Genomic DNA, 16,082 nt, shown 5'->3' on the forward strand with positions numbered 1-16,082 from the left:
AAGATGAACATCAACAAAAGCAAAACGAGGATAATGGAATGTAGTCAAATTAAATCGGGTGATGCTGAGGGAATTAGATTAGGAAATGAGACACTTAAAGTAGTAAAGGAGTTTTGCTATTTAGGGAGTAAAATAACTGATGATGGTCGAAGTAGAGAGGATATAAAATGTAGACTGGCAATGGCAAGGAAATCGTTTCTGAAGAAGAAAAATTTGTTAACATCGAATGTAGATTTAAGTATCAGGAAGTCGTTTCTGAAAGTATTTGTATGGAGTGTAGCCATGTATGGAAGTGAAGCATGGATGATAACTAGTTTGGACAAGAAGAGAATAGAAGCTTTCGAAATGTGGTGCTACAGAAGAATGCTGAAGATAAGGTGGGTAGATCACATAACTAATGAGGAGGTATTGAATAGGATTAGGGAGAAGAGAAGTTTGTGGCACAACTTGACTAGAAGAAGGGATCGGTTGGTAGGACATGTTTTGAGGCATCAAGGGATCACAAATTTAGCATTGGAGGGCAGCGTGGAGGGTAAAAATCGTAGAGGGAGACCAAGAGATGATTACACTAAGCAGATTCAGAAGGATGTAGGTTGCAGTAGGTACTGGGAGATGAAGAAGCTTGCACAGGATAGAGTAGCATGGAGAGCTGCATCAAACCAGTCTCGGGACTGAAGACCAGAACAACAACAACTTTCAGTAATGTTACCTTGTGCTCTGTGGACATCGGTATGAATGTTGACCTTTTTACAAATGTCTTACATTATTAAACAGTGTTGTGAATTGAAGAGCAGCAGCTGTGCAGCATCTTGAAATTCCTCTTCTTAGGGTCTTTGACTGGCATGGCAGGCATAATAATGTCCAGTTCATGACCTGCACTGGGCGAATTTCATTCCACCATTGCAGTTCATCACTCAACATAAGAATAAAAGGGGGACAAAACACACACAGCAGGATTACTTCTTAGGAAAATGTAAATTCAGTATTAACTTGGTAAAGTGATATTCTGGAATTCACATGACAATGAAATATGCATATTCATTCTTATGCTACTTCTGGTTCTGAACTGTTGATACAAGGGTCATATGTGTGTCTTTGACCCATGTCAAAGCCAATCTCAAGCTACATCCACCCAGTACATGCTGCTCCTGTCCTGTGACAGATATATTCCGTCACTTTAGAGCCACGGTCATCTGCAAGAGCATCTGGGTCATATGCTAACTCCACCGCAACTTCTGTGCATTCTTTTATTTGTGTGTTGTAATAAACCACCTATACACTCAAATAAATGACCACAGCCAAACTGTGTCCATAGAAAAGACTGATCATCCTTCCCTCCTTGCCCTGCATTAGCTCTGTGCTCGTCCCAACCATATACTGTGCTTAATGCACTCAAGTCACATTCACAAGGAGTGAAGCTGATATCCTCATCTGACGATCCAAAATTTAAGTTTCCCTTATTTGATTAAGCCAAATTCCAGGATTATTGCTTTAAAATGGACATGAGTGATTTCTTTCCCCGTCCTTGTCTAATCCGACCCTTTATTTTACCTCTCATGGCCTCACCGCTAATGGAAGCATAATCTTCCTTCCTCTCTTATTCCTCACCATTTCTGTCTGGTCCTTGCACATGTCTGTAAGACTATGACTCCTCTTTTACACTGTTTCGTAGCAGTTTCCCTCTGATGTCTCACACTCCATACCAATCCCTGTGACCTATTCCTCCATGTGCAGTTTATCTGTGCCAGGATGAACTCTCTCTGGTACTATATTCTTGTCCCCTTCACTTGCCATCCCTAACAGGACCCAAGACACAACATATCTGGAAATAACACAAACTCGTATCAAGGATATTTCTCATTCCATAGTTAATATTATTGTGTATGCAGTTGCATAGCAACAGCAGTCTCTTGACCTGCTAGGCTGTCATTTCACTTCTTTGAAAACCAGTGGTGAAGTAATCCCTCTGCCACCAAAAGCAGTACAGGTTGTAGTATGCATCAGGGAAGGAGTTTCAATTTTTTTGTTTGGACTAGTTTGGCATTTTAAAGCAATAATCCTGGAATTTGGTTAATCAAGTTAGGGAAACCCATGAAACTTAAATTTTGGATGGTCAGATGAGGATATCAGCCTCACTCCTTCTGAATGTGAGTTGAGTGCATTAACCACAGGTTTGTGACTTGTACATTTAGCCATCGCGAGTGCGTTACAAATTTCATTGAAAGTTTGAAGTGGGACACACTTGCAGATAGACGACACGCTAAATGGTAGGGGCTGCTCACTAAATTCTGAAATACAATCTTTGCCGAGGATGTAGAGCATATATTATTACCACCAACTTTCAAATCACGCAGTGATGACCATTCAAAGATAAGGGAAATTAGACCTCGTACTGAGGTGTTCAGACAGTCGTTTTTCCCTTCTGCAATCGGCGAGTGGAACAGAGGGGAGGGGGGGGGGGGGGGATATGACTTTGGCACAAATTCTGCTCTCAGCCACACACCGCTTGATGGCTAGCGGAGTATATATGTAGATGTAGATTAGCTCTGACAATTGTTGTAATCATGGCAGCTGGCTTAATATGTAGCACAGAAATTAGCTACCATTACATAAGAAAGGTGTGACCTTGCCTACACTACACATATCCCCCATTTTGTGAGATGAGGGTATTCTCTACATTTCTCCTGACACTGCCTCAAAACAGCCAAATAAAAATATAGATAGCATATAATGGCCCCCTTGGAGGAGTTACAAACAATGTATGGACAATTCTCAGGTGCAAGAGTGATTTTTGTATTACACTTTGCTTTGTACGAATAAGAGGAGTGTGTTATGGGAGTGCATTATGAACAGTTCATAGACTTTGAATGAAGCATATTGTTTTGGTTTCAAGTAGTTGGTTTATTATAATATCAAATTGCCAAGCATACAGGAAGAGAGTAAGCTGGATGGAAAGAGTGAGTAATGAAAGAGTATTGGAAAGGGTTGGTGAGAGAAGGTGTCTGCTGAAGGTTGTAAGAGAAAGGAAACAGAACCGATTGGGACATTCATTGAGAAGGGAGTGCTTGCAGGCAAATTCTTTGGAAGGATTGGTTTGTGGGAGAAGACTAAGAGGAAGAAGGAGATACAAGATGATAGATGGCATAAAGGGAAGAGGAAATTATGCAGACCTGAAGAGGATGGCAGAAGACCAGACAGGCAGGAGAACTACCATGTGAAAACCTGCCTTTTGGCAGAAATTGATGATGATACAGGAAGAGCCTCCAGCACTGTCATGTGGTTGTGACATTATTGGTTAAGTGAAGACCAAACACAGATCATACTGTGACAACAGTCAGTGATGACCCGTAGATGGAATAATAAGAGTAGAATCAATGGTTAATAGTGAAATACAGTGAAAATTCACTAGATGTCTACAGTCAGTATCCAGTCCTATCTTTCACAGTTTTATTGCTACTATTGTTGATACTGAATCATGAACACCAATCACTCCATGGGGGGTGTGAATACTGACAGGAGCAAGCTAGTTGACATCAGATTATCTTCCTCTATGACCTGGCGTGTACGTCAACATGTGAAACAGACATCTGGAGGTGCACATTCATCTGTACCTTGCTGAGGAATACCTAGAAGACCTGTACAATTTCCAGTTGCCTTTGGTTGGCGATCCCTCTTGACACATGAGGATCACTCAAAAACTTACTGTAAAATATGAGATAAAAAGTTGCTACATATACCCATTCAGCATTACAGAATAATGTGTCAGACTAATGTTCACAAAATACAAAATATCTTTTGTGTTTCTTGTCATACTTATAACACCAGTAAAAATTATATCAGTAGAGAGAGAACCAGACAAATATAGAATAGAGATGTGGAAATAAAATGACAGTAGACCTCATCTAAAGGAAGATATTTGTCCATGACAGGATTTTTACTTGTGATATATTTATCCTGCTGAAAACAATTTTTTTTGGATTTAAATCATGAATTGTGTGTCACTTTCAGATACAACACTCTTTTGTCTCATATTTAAAGTAACTGTTTCCATTCTCTGTATTCAGTTGGTCTTTAGTTCTGATGGTAATTGCTTAGCTCTGGAAATCAGTCGACCTTGTTATTGATTTCTGCAGTCAAGACAATTCTGATGAAAACATTTGTTAAACATTAAATCCCATGCTTCATAGACAATGGTTGGTTTCAAGAAATCAGATGCCATGTACAGTTACACATTGCATGCTCCAATCAGCTTTAATTATGACTCAAATTTCTATTCATCATAATATTTTATGATAATTATAATTTTGTGCATGTACAAATTTGAAGAAAACGCAACATAGATAATAACTGAACTGAGAACTACATAACATTTGTATTTTTTCAGGAGTTACTCACATTTTTGACTGAAAAAATTCACTTGTTATTTTCACTTTAACTTCTAATGTGTGTAATCATCACTATAAATGATATCGCAGCTCTCTGACAGCTAAGTATTGTGTACCTGTTGAGTGACTGCTAGCTTTTTTTAGCAGTCATGCTTCACAGAAGAAATATATTTTAGGAGGGATGTGAGATCTGTTATCTTTTCTGGGCAGATGGGCCAAATACTTAGTATAGGAAAGCTTTGTTTATGTTCACAAATTCTGGTTGGCTACCTATTGTAGATTTCTTCAAATTCACCATAAGGAATTAAAAACCTTCACAAATACTGCAAATACTGCAAATAAACAGTACCGTACAACCCCGCACTGGAAAACTGAACCACATCCTTCGCCAGGGCTTAGATTACCTATCATCATGCCCTGAATTGAGGGACACCCTACCTGAGACACTTCACTCACCTCCTAAAGTGGTGTTCCAACACCCACCCAACCTCCACAACATCCTAGTTCATCATTATGCCACTCACAGTCCCAACCCTGTGCCACAAGGATCATATCCTTGTGAAAGACACAGGTGCTAAACCTGCCCAATCCACCCACCCAGCACTTCCTATTCCAGTCTCGTCACAAGTTTATCCTATCCCATCAGGGGCCAGGCCACCTGTGGCTTCAGTGGCTGCTTCACTACCTGAGCCATCTGGATTCTTCCCTCCACCACCAGCTTTTCTAAACTGCGCAAATGGGATTTATCCTTGCAATGCATTCTCTACTCCCATAATTATCCCGGTGTCAACCTACAGTAACATACTGTCCCAACAGTTTCCACCTCCTCTATCCCCATTCTTATCTCCCTCCCTGTTTATTTGCAGCTGTCTGCCAATGCATCCACCCATCTTTCTTCACTCCTCTCCATTTTTGCTCCATTTGTCCTCACATCCCTGCCCCCTAACCTCCTGACTCTGCGCCTGTCGGCATTCTAGTCCGTGCACACTCCACAAGACAGTGTTCGTTTCTCTCCCCATCAGTACATAATCCCTTCCCCTTCCCAACCCCCTCCAGATTGCTGCTTGTATTCCACATGATGTTGCATTCTGACACAAGATACTGGAATGACGTGTGTGTGTGTGTGTGTGTGTGTGTGTGTGTGTGTGTGTGTTCCTGCTTATGTGTGTGAATGCTGTGTCTCTCTTTACTGATGAAGGCTGTGGACGTGTGTGTGTGTGTGTGTGTGTGTGTGTGTGTGTGTGTGTGTGTGTGTGTGTGTGGTGTTCCTGCTTATGTGTGTGAATGCTGTGTCTCTCTTTTACTGATGAAGGCTGTGGTTGAAAGCTGTATGTAAGTATCTTTTAATTGTGCTTGTCTGCAACTTGAGGTGTCTTCTTTATGGTAAGTAGCAATCTGTCTTTTCCTACATTGTTGATATTACTACCTGGAGTCTCCATTGTTTGAAAATTGTAGTTAGTAACTTTGATCTCTCAAAGCTGTAATGAAATATTAAGTTGCCATAGAAAGTATTGCCACCTACTGGTGCAAGAATTAATGAATAGAGTTAAACATTTTGGCTACTGAAAATATAAATGTTTGTGAAAGTTTCATAATCACAAGTAGAAAAATTGTAAAATTGGAGTTAGTTGGTTTGGCTTCTGAGTGGCACAGCTAGTAGTGCATAATGTAGCCACATTTAAAATAACAGGCTGGTGGATTTGTGTGAATGTGTGTGAGGACAGGAGATTGAACAGAAAGACGGACAGTAGGATAGAAACCCTGCGTAAAAGAGAGGTTTGAAAATGACGTTTTGTCATACTGTTTTCCTCAAAATTTTTAGTTAATGAACAGATTTGCCCTGTATCAACTGGAGTCGTAATTTTGAATCTGTGTTCATGTAGCAAGTTTCATTTTCAGACATTATCGTTGTTTTGTAGGTATAAGGAGAATAACACTGATAGGAAAACTTTACCTTCTGTTGACCATTCATTATTATTTGGCATATGGTACTTATGTTTTATTGCCAGTAATTCCAGTATTCCAACTTTATGGACAGTTTGGTATACATTTAAATTTTGGTTTTAACAGGTTGGAGAACTGCATGGAAATCTGACACAGCCTCAGCGTTTGGAAGCTCTGAAGCGTTTCAAGAATGAAGAGCTGGACGTTCTTGTGGCAACTGATGTTGCAGCTCGAGGTCTAGACATTCGAGGAGTAAAAACTGTAAGTGTCTTCAAGGAATTTTGTATTTTAGTTCTCTTGTCTCCATTCTGTGCTTAAAAGTTTATATTCTTAACTATCTGTAAAGAATATTTTTAATGTTTGGGTATTGCTGATGTGAGAACATTTTCACTGCAAAGACACTGCACCTTGTATATGAAGTACATTTCTTTCGCATTAATCTTCTTATGTGATGTCTCACTAATTTTTATAAAGCCTACAACAAGGTCTCAGGAGACTGTACACAAGCTCATGTAGAACATGGATGAGGAACAAAAGTGACCATCTTCTTTTCAAAGAAATAACTCTCACACTCACCATAATTGCCTGCTTATGATCAGTGATTATGTTCTGGGTCATTCCATGTAAAAACATAGATATTTTGATGGATCCTAAGGTAACGATTTCAGAAATTAGTCGTATTTGGTACATGAAGTACTACTTAGTAATGAATTGACCCACAGACATCCCTTTTTTGCATCTCGTATGTGGGCCACTAAGGTGATGTAATATATAAAAAATAGCATACATCATTCAGTTTTTTTATGAAAAATGTTGAAAAACACACTTTTTTCAAGTTGTGCTTTAAATTTGTGATTTTTTTTAAAAAATAAGTATAACTTTGTACAGGTTAACAGTACAGTCCACAGCTTGTGCACTGTGACTCTTTAGTCTAGTATTAAGTGTAAATAATAATGAACACCATTTGGCATTGCAATTAATTGTCTTACCTTCACTTAAAATATGACTCCATCAGGAAAAAAATATCGAATGTGATGAACTTCTAAGTCCAAGAAGGGGGGGGGGGCATAGACAATTGAATCTCAGTTTAATTTTATGCTGAAATGGTTACATATCTGGTAACAATCTAAGGAGCAAAGAGGAATATCCTAACTCACTTTATTCAAATTGCCACTTACACATACTGCCCACACTCAATGTTACAGGGAACTGGTGAAGAAAATCCATGTGCATTCTTTGAAAAGTTGTACCTAAAATATTTATGGTTGACTTGTGGGTCAGAACTTTAAACAGTTGAGAGCTGAAAAGACTTACCAATCAATTTTCTGAATGTATATATTTTATTTTGCTGTTAAATGTCTTTTCAGTGTAAATAATTACAAGAGGCAGCTAAGATGAACAAATGTGGTGAAATAAATTAATTAAAAAGATAACTTTAGTGAAATAAAAGAAAAGATGCAAGCAATGATGAGAAGCATTAATAATTTTTTACATGTATGCCAGTGTATGTAGATATATACAGATTCAAATGTAAAGATGGAAATTGTATTTTTAAAACTCCACCTTGCATATAATATTGTTTTCCTTGACATTTTGATCCAAAACCTATATAAGTTCACTTAAATGTAAGACTTGCAATCTTTTTTAGCACTTAATGTCAAGTTCATGCAACCGTTCACTGTGACTTTGTATTGATGAGAATCCACCTCGCATATAACATTAGGAAAGGGGACCCAACAAGCATCTTTCCTACTAGGCCATGGATGTAATCATGATTCATCAAGAGACATTCAGTTTATCTCAACATCTTTAAAGTCATGTGATAACTGGGAAATGTGTCCTGTATAGCAGTTTTCATCTCATTTGAAAGCCACATACTGTCCCACATGCAGCTGTTCCAACAAAGCATTTTCATGAGCTGCCATAGCAACAGCCGTCCCATTTGCATCTGTTGAAAGTCTCTTCATTAAAAAGGTGTTAATAGTAGTGACTGGAATTGCATGGTGTGATTGTTTACCTCTGTTCCAAGAAACTGTAATGTGGTTTGATAACTTGCGAAGAAACAAAGAATGTGTTGTTGGCACGTATTTTCTGTACAGCTCTTTCAGATGACTCATAATAAGCCCTTTTCTGCATGTGATCCTCCTTGTTATCTACCATAGTGGAAACATAATTTTCCCTTCCTGCACAGAGTCTTCAAAAATTGTCATTTTCATAAAACGTCACTATGTCTTGTTTCACAGTTTCAGGTTAACATCTGTAATCACTTATCCATTTTGCAGAAGCAGTTACACCTCTAATATCATTAACTTTTCTTGCTACACATACCATGTGCTCTGTGACACCGAAAGTAGCTGTTAGTCATGAAAGTGGAACTAGTGTTGAAACTAGAATCTCCTTGCTGTGAGTTGAATGTCTTCATTTTTAAGTGAGGAGCTCCATTACGTTGGAAAAATGTTCTGTGTTGTTCACATGGGCACCCCACAAAATACAAGGCTTTTATACTTTCTTTGTAGGGTATCAAATTATATGAAAATTTCTTGGCACACAGGTACTGCACAGTGAGCACAGTTGCAGGACACTATCGCACCACACATTTTTAGTCACTACTGATAACACTTTTCTAATGAAGAGACTTTCGACAGGTAACAGATGGGACCACTGTTGCTATGGCTGCTCGTGAAAAATCTTTGTTGGGGCAGTATGTAGCTTTCAAGTAAGATGAAAACTGCTACATACAACACATTTCCTAGCTGTCACATGAATTTAAAAATGTTAAAATTAACTGTGTGTCTCCTGCTGAATCACAATACCTTCCATGGCCCAGTAGGCAAAATGCTTTTTATGTCCTCTTCTCTAATGTTATCTGCAAGGTGGATGTCCCATCATTATGAAGTCACAGTGCATGGTTGTATAAACTTTACAATAAATGATATCAATATAATAGAGGGAAACATTCCACGCGGGAAAAATATATTTAAAAACAAAGATGATGTGACTTATCATACGAAAGCGCTGGCATGTCTGTTTGTGTTTCTTTACAATAAATGAATTGAAAAGACTGTGTCTCGTACATTTAAGTAAACTTATTTTGTTTTTCGATCAAGATGACAAGAAAAACAATGTTATATGCAAGATGGAAGAATTTTGAAAATACAGTTTCCATCTTTATGTCAGAATTTATTTATGAAACTGTTCTGTGCAGAATTTTTACGTCTATATACACTGATATATATGTAAAAAATTATTACTGTCACTCATTATTGCTTGCATCTTTTCTTTTATTTCAGCGAAGTTTCTTTTTAATTTAGGCTGACAGAATAAGGATATATCACCACATTTGTTCACCCAAGGTGTCTCTTGTAATTCTTTACCTTGAAAAGACATTTAACAGTGAAAAACAACAAATAAATCAAGAAAAATGAGTGTTAACACTTTTCAGCTCACAACTGTTTACAGTTCTGTCACACAAGTCGACTGCAAATATTTTAGAATTTAGGCTAACTGAATAAGGATATACCAACATTTGTTCACCCAAGGTCTCTCTTGTAATTCTTTACCTTGAAAAGACATTTAACAGTGAAACACAACAAATACATTAAGAAAAATGATTGTTAACACTTTTCAGCTCACAACTGTTTTCAATTCTGTCACACAAGTCAACTGCATATATTTTAGGTACAGTTTTTCAAGAAATACACATGGATTTTGTTACCAAGTACACTGTAGTGTCGAGTGTGGATGGTATGTGCAAGTGGCATTTTCATAAAGTGAGTTAGGATATTCTTCTTTGCACCTAAAATTGCTATAAAATTCAATGTTTTTTCCCGATGGAGTCACCTTTAAGTAAAGGTAAGAACTATTAATTGCAATGCCAAACACTTTTCATTAATGTTTATACTTAATAGTAGTACTAAAGAGTTACAGTGTGCAAGTTGTGGTCTGTACTATTAACCTGTACAAAGTTATGCCTTTTTAAAAGATCACAAATTTAAAGCACAGCATGGAAAGGAGTATGTTTTTCAGTGTTTTTCATAAAAAGTCTGAATGATGTATCATATTTATTATACGTTATATCAACTTAGTGGCCTACATACTAGATGCATTAAAAATTGAAATAGGTAGGTCAAGTCATTACTAAGTAATTGCTCTCTGAAAATACAGAAATTAATGCCTGACTAATGATTAATTACACATCCTTGACCCTTCAGACACATATTTATCAAAAATGATTAGAGTTAGGGCAGTGCTATTGGGCAGTTTTAGTATTAAGACATGTAAGTGTCCATGTACCAAATATGACTAAGTCCTGAAATCGCTGCCTTATTACCCCCTGTAAGATTACACAATGACTCTCCAGTATAAAATCAGTCCTAAATTGTGTCAGTCCTACAAAAGTGCTTGACAATACACCTCGTGTGTCTTTGATGCTCTTCCCCCTCCCCCCCTCCCCCCCCCCCCCAACACACACAAATTCACTTTGAGCATAACTTTTTACTACTCTTTCATCCATCAACTGTGTCCAGATGCCTTGCTTTAAAGATACACTATCATTGTCTTACTTTCCTTTAGTCATTACTGTCATTGTCAGATTTCATTATTTGGCCAAGCAAGGTGGCTCAATGGCTGTAATATTGTACTCATTCAGGAAAAGCTGGGTTCAGATCCCTGTTCACCCAGCCAGATTGATGTTAACTGTGGTTTCCCTAAATCAGTTAAGCCTAATACCAGGTTGGCTCCATTGAAATAGCCATACTGATTTCCTTCCTCATCTTTATTCAATATGAGCTTGTACAGTGTCTTCAGTGACTTCTTTATCAATAAGATGTTTAATCCTAACTTTCCTTCTTGTCTTTCTTAGTCCACAGTGAATTTTGTTGACATTTAAATAAGTGACTAACACACAATGAAAAAGCAAAAGTTGTAGAATAGCTTCAGCTACTCACATATAGGGGGTCCATCAACCTACTGTGGAAGTGTAAACTGTTCTCTGCAGTCAATCTTATTTTCAGTTAATTCACCCTTACGTTTGAAGTGTGCCGCATTTGTTGTCATATCATAATGACAGAGAGCAGTTACCATTAAGCTGAACAAATTCACACTGCTATCTATTTTCATATTAATCCAGTCCGTATCTTTCTTTCTGTACATGCTCCTACCTTGATTTTTCTTGTTTTATAACTATTGAGTAATTCATATTTACAATTTTAGGCGGGAAGTCTGAATTGATGCTATTTTTATATCGATTCATGTATTTCTTTCTTGGATAATAATATATAAGGGTATACTATCTGGTGAAGGAGCCAGCAGTCAGATAGCAGCAAAAATTGTTCAGCAAAGAATAGATACTACTGAAAAGGTGGAGAGATTTTTCAGACATGATTATTTATTGCTGTGTCAGTGTGAAATGTCATTCATTTCTGTCTTCCCACAAACAGCAGATGGCATTAAATTATGTTGATATAAATTCTTCATATATTTACTGGATTGGGCATTGTCATACTTCTGCATTAATGTGACACAAGTCTTGGAGCAGTGAAGCCTTTGACTCATTCTGGATAGTATTTGCTTCTTTTCGTGCCATTATTTGTAAATAAGAATGTGTTACTGCCTTGCTTCTAGTCCATTTAATTCTTACAATCTTTTGGCATGAGAGTTGTATTGGATCATCCATAGCAACATCATTTTCATTTCCATAATGAATTACTTTTTAGGTGATAAATTTTCTGATGCCTGCAACAGTGGAACATTATATTCATAGAGTGGGCCGTACCGCACGTGCGGGTCGTGCAGGAGTGTCTGTATCATTAGCTGGTGAAGCAGAATACAAAGTAGTCAAAGAAGTTGTCAAGAATGCTTGTACTCCCCCCAAAAACAGAATTATTCCTCCAGGTAAGTTAGCATTATCATATTCAATTACCATTTGGTAACAGGGCTTGAAATGTGATATTTGTTCTATTACAGTTTGATTTTTTGGTTAACAAGTATTATGATAAACTATGCAATTTGTTACAGACATAATCAGCAAGTATTGTGAGCGTGTTAATGCTCTTGAGGCTGATATTCAAAAAATTCTACAAGAAGAAAGAGAAGAACGGGAACTTCAAAAAACTGAGAATCAGGTAAACAGAGCCGAGAAGCTCTTGAAAGAAGGAAAAGGAGATAAATCTCAGCGTTCATGGTTTCAAACTGAAAAGGACCGCCGACTAGAGAAAGGTTTCCATTTTTTAGTACTTATCTTATTTATCAGATTAACATTTTTAGCATTATTTCTCCATTTTCTAAAGTTGAAGAAAAGAGATTGCAAACTGTTGTGTTAGAATATTTACCATCACCACTGCATTTAGATGACAGAGCTAGGTCAAGATTCACGTGGCTGTTTCTCTGCACTGAATTTAATTAGACACATTCCACGTTATCCTTTCTGCCACATCATCCCACTGTCTGAAAAGAAGATTGCATTCAAAACAAAAAGTTAAAGGCTACTGAAATTGTATCCTTGATTGTAGAATATTTTTTAAATCTTGAAATATGTTTTAAGGAGCTTATTCTGATAGCAATCAACTATAATTTATTGCTCTTAATGAAAGAGAAAAGGCAGAATTTTGGAAAGAAATCCTAAGAGATTAAACATATTTGGATGTGAATAAAATGAAGTGTGAAAAAAGTGAGTCGTGATACACCTGTAGCCCCTGGTGATATTAGGCTTTGGTACTGGAAAGTTCTGGATGCAATATAAATAATGTAATCACTCATAGAGTAGTAAATGTAATCATTCTGCTGAGTTTTCTGCTGGCGAGTGATTTACTAAGTAGCGCAAATACAGATGTCCACTCCCTCCCCCCTCCCTGAAACTATGTGCGTGCCTTTTTAGCACACTTGGTCACTAGCTTAAGGTTAAATGAAATAAAGAATTAATAATCTATTTAATTAGCAGTGGATGTGATTAAAGAAATAAATATTTGTGAAGTATATTAAGACAAACAATGATAAAAATAAAATCTTAAAACATCATTAATATTAAATGCTAGTGTGGTGAGTGTGTCATTATTCGTTTTTGTTTAAATTGTGCTGATAATAATAAAAGATTGCTCTGCATTTTAGCTTTCAGCCAACGGGCCTTCTTCTGAAGTAGAAAACACATGCACATGCACAAGTCACAACATCTGAGCACTGTCTCTGGCCACTGTGGCTGGACTGATTCATATCCGAGCCTGATGGGCGTAGCAATCTAGTGGTGGAGGGAATGAGGAGGCATGGGGCAGTGAGGGAGGGAGTAGCAGGGCGATGTGGGGGAAAGTGTAGTGGGAAGGGAATAGGTAATTGTAAGACAGAGACTCCCCCCTGCGGGTTCGGGGGTAAGAATAGGCCTGCGGTATTCCTGCCTGTCGTAAGAGGCGACTAAAAGGAGTCTCAAACGTTTCGGCCTTAATGTGATGGTCCCCTCTTGGGTTTGACCTCCATTTTTCCAAATTTCTGTTGTTAGTGCATGCCATTTGGGGAAGGACGCCTTACGTGGTGTTTTTCTATTGGTCCATCATGCACCACCATCTTGCATGCTACCTATTGTCGTGTGGCGGGATTTACACCCAACGTCTTCTGGGTTGCCTCCTTCTCGTCTTGTGCGCAATCCCCTTCTTAGCACCCCCGACAACTGTGGACCCTTTCAACACCTAAAATCCAGCATGGTAGCCAGTCCGTTGTGGTGGGGTCGTCATGTACCCTCTTGGTGGTAGCCCCCTGACCACGCAGGGATCGCACTACAGATGCCAGAGCTGTTTCCTCCCCACGCATGCCAAGGAGTATGTGCCCATCTTGTCTGGGGCACGGGGACTCCGGGCAACGGGATATCGGCCAGGTACCCGTTGCTTTGGCTGGGTGGCGCCCTTGGGGAGAGCCCTCGTTCCGAGTAGGTGGCATCTGCACGGATGTAGCGCAATGAAGTGCAATAAATCGCACCAAGCTGGTGGTCGCATGGCCACCAGCGTCTCTAAGCGAGGCAGAGTTGACTTTGATGCTGCGCAATATGACTATCAGTCGTTCCCCTCGTTGGCTGCACCGTGGGAGGGACACAGATCTAGTGCCAAGCAGGAGTCTTACGTACCACAATACCTTGTCTGCAGCAGGACTGATGGTGACTCCTTTCTTACGACGAAGCCTCTGTTTTTTGTGGAACACCTGGAGGATAAGTTTGGGGAAGTGGCGGGGTTGTCTAAAATGAGGAATGGGTCCATCCTCCTCAAGACGTCCTCCCCAGCCCAGTCACGAGCGTTGCTCTTGTGTGATAAGCTGGGTGACGTCCCTGTTACCGTCACACCCCACAGTAGCTTAAATATGGTCCAGGGGATTATTTACCATCGTGACCTATTGTTACAATCTGCCGACGAGCTGAGAGCCGACTTGGAACGACGTGGTGTACATTTTGTCCGTCGTGTACATAGAGGACCCAAGACTAACAGGGTGGCCACTGGTGCCTTTATCTTGGCCTTCGAGGGTGCTGTATTGCCCAAGAAGGTCAAGGTAATGGTTTACCGTTGTGACGTCAAGCCATACGTCCCTCCCCCGATGCGGTGCTTCCAGTGCTGGAAGTTTGGGCATATGTCCTCCCGTTGCCCATCCAGCACCACATTTCAAGATTGCGGACGCCCTTCTTATCCCGATTCTCCATGTGCGCCTCCGCCTGTGTGTGTCAACTGTGGGGAGCACCACTCTCCATGCTCGCCGGATTGCCCCGTTCTTCATAAGGAACGAAAGATAATGGAATTTAAGACCCTGGACTGGCTTACTTATCGAGAGGCAAAACTGAAATTTGACAGGTTGTATCCTGCTTCCCTTTGCACATCTTATGCTGCAGCCACGTTATCGTCGCCCTCGCGAGCGGCGGTTGTCGCCTCATCTGTGCCGCCTTCAGTGGGCCCTCGGGGCCGTGCATCTCTGTCTGCCCCCCCGGTGTCTGGGGGCAAGCCTTCCTCTGTTGCCCCCTTAGCAGTTGGGGCCAAACCCTCTTCTGTCGCTCCCCCCACACTTACTTCTGGAGTGACATCTGCTCCAAAACCGGGGAGCTCGATCCCTCCCTCTCCTTCTCCGCTGGCATTGCCTCTGCCGGTTCCTCTCTCGCGGAAGGGGTCCTCGGGGCTCTCCCTTCCTCCGTTTCTTCTCCTACCCAGCTGGATGTCAGCTAGTGGCTGAAGCTTCTGCGTCGTCGTCAGCCACCGACGATCCTTCAGAGAAGCTCTCCCAGCCCTCTAACCCTAAGGACAGACGCGAGAAGAAGGAACGGAACGTGTCCAAGAAGAAGGATGTTCCGGCGGTTTCAGTACGGCCTGCTGTACATAGTTCTGGCTCCGGGGATGAGGTGGAGATCCTCGCCTCTGCCGCGGATCTCGCCCTCACGGAACCCTCGGGGGCCTTCCCTCTGGACACAGCTGACTCTACCCCGGTGGCAGCAGTTGGCTCTGAGGCGCCGTCTGCCTCTTAGTTGCCTTCATGCCCTCCCAGTCTCTTCCTGCTTCCATTCTCCAGTGGAACTGCGGCGGTTATTTCCGCCACCTGCCTGAGCTCCGGATGCTTCTGAGTGTTTCCCCTGTTCTCTGCATTGCTCTGCAGGAAACTTGGTTTCCAGCAATGCGGACCCCCGCCCTTTGCGGTTATCGGGGATACTATAAGAACCTGCCTGTCAACGGGCGTCAGGTGGGGTTTGCCTCTTTGTTCACCACTCTGTCTGTAGCTCGCCAGTACCCCTTCTGACGCCTT

The 16,082-nt window shown here is 40.3% G+C and overlaps 1 protein-coding gene across 1 annotated transcript in view; it reads left to right on the plus strand.

The window, feature by feature from the left end:
• LOC124802786 (probable ATP-dependent RNA helicase DDX27) overlaps positions 1–16,082 on the plus strand; it is a 90,447-nt gene that overhangs the window by 60,305 nt on the left and 14,060 nt on the right. The window contains exons 10-12 of the mRNA XM_047263786.1: positions 6,456–6,590; positions 12,044–12,221; positions 12,345–12,545. Of these exons, the coding sequence (XP_047119742.1) occupies positions 6,456–6,590; positions 12,044–12,221; positions 12,345–12,545 (514 nt within the window). The remainder of the gene's footprint in view (positions 1–6,455; positions 6,591–12,043; positions 12,222–12,344; positions 12,546–16,082) is intronic.

Source organism: Schistocerca piceifrons, chromosome 6 (assembly GCF_021461385.2).
Source record: "Schistocerca piceifrons isolate TAMUIC-IGC-003096 chromosome 6, iqSchPice1.1, whole genome shotgun sequence".
Taxonomy (NCBI): domain Eukaryota; kingdom Metazoa; phylum Arthropoda; class Insecta; order Orthoptera; family Acrididae; genus Schistocerca; species Schistocerca piceifrons.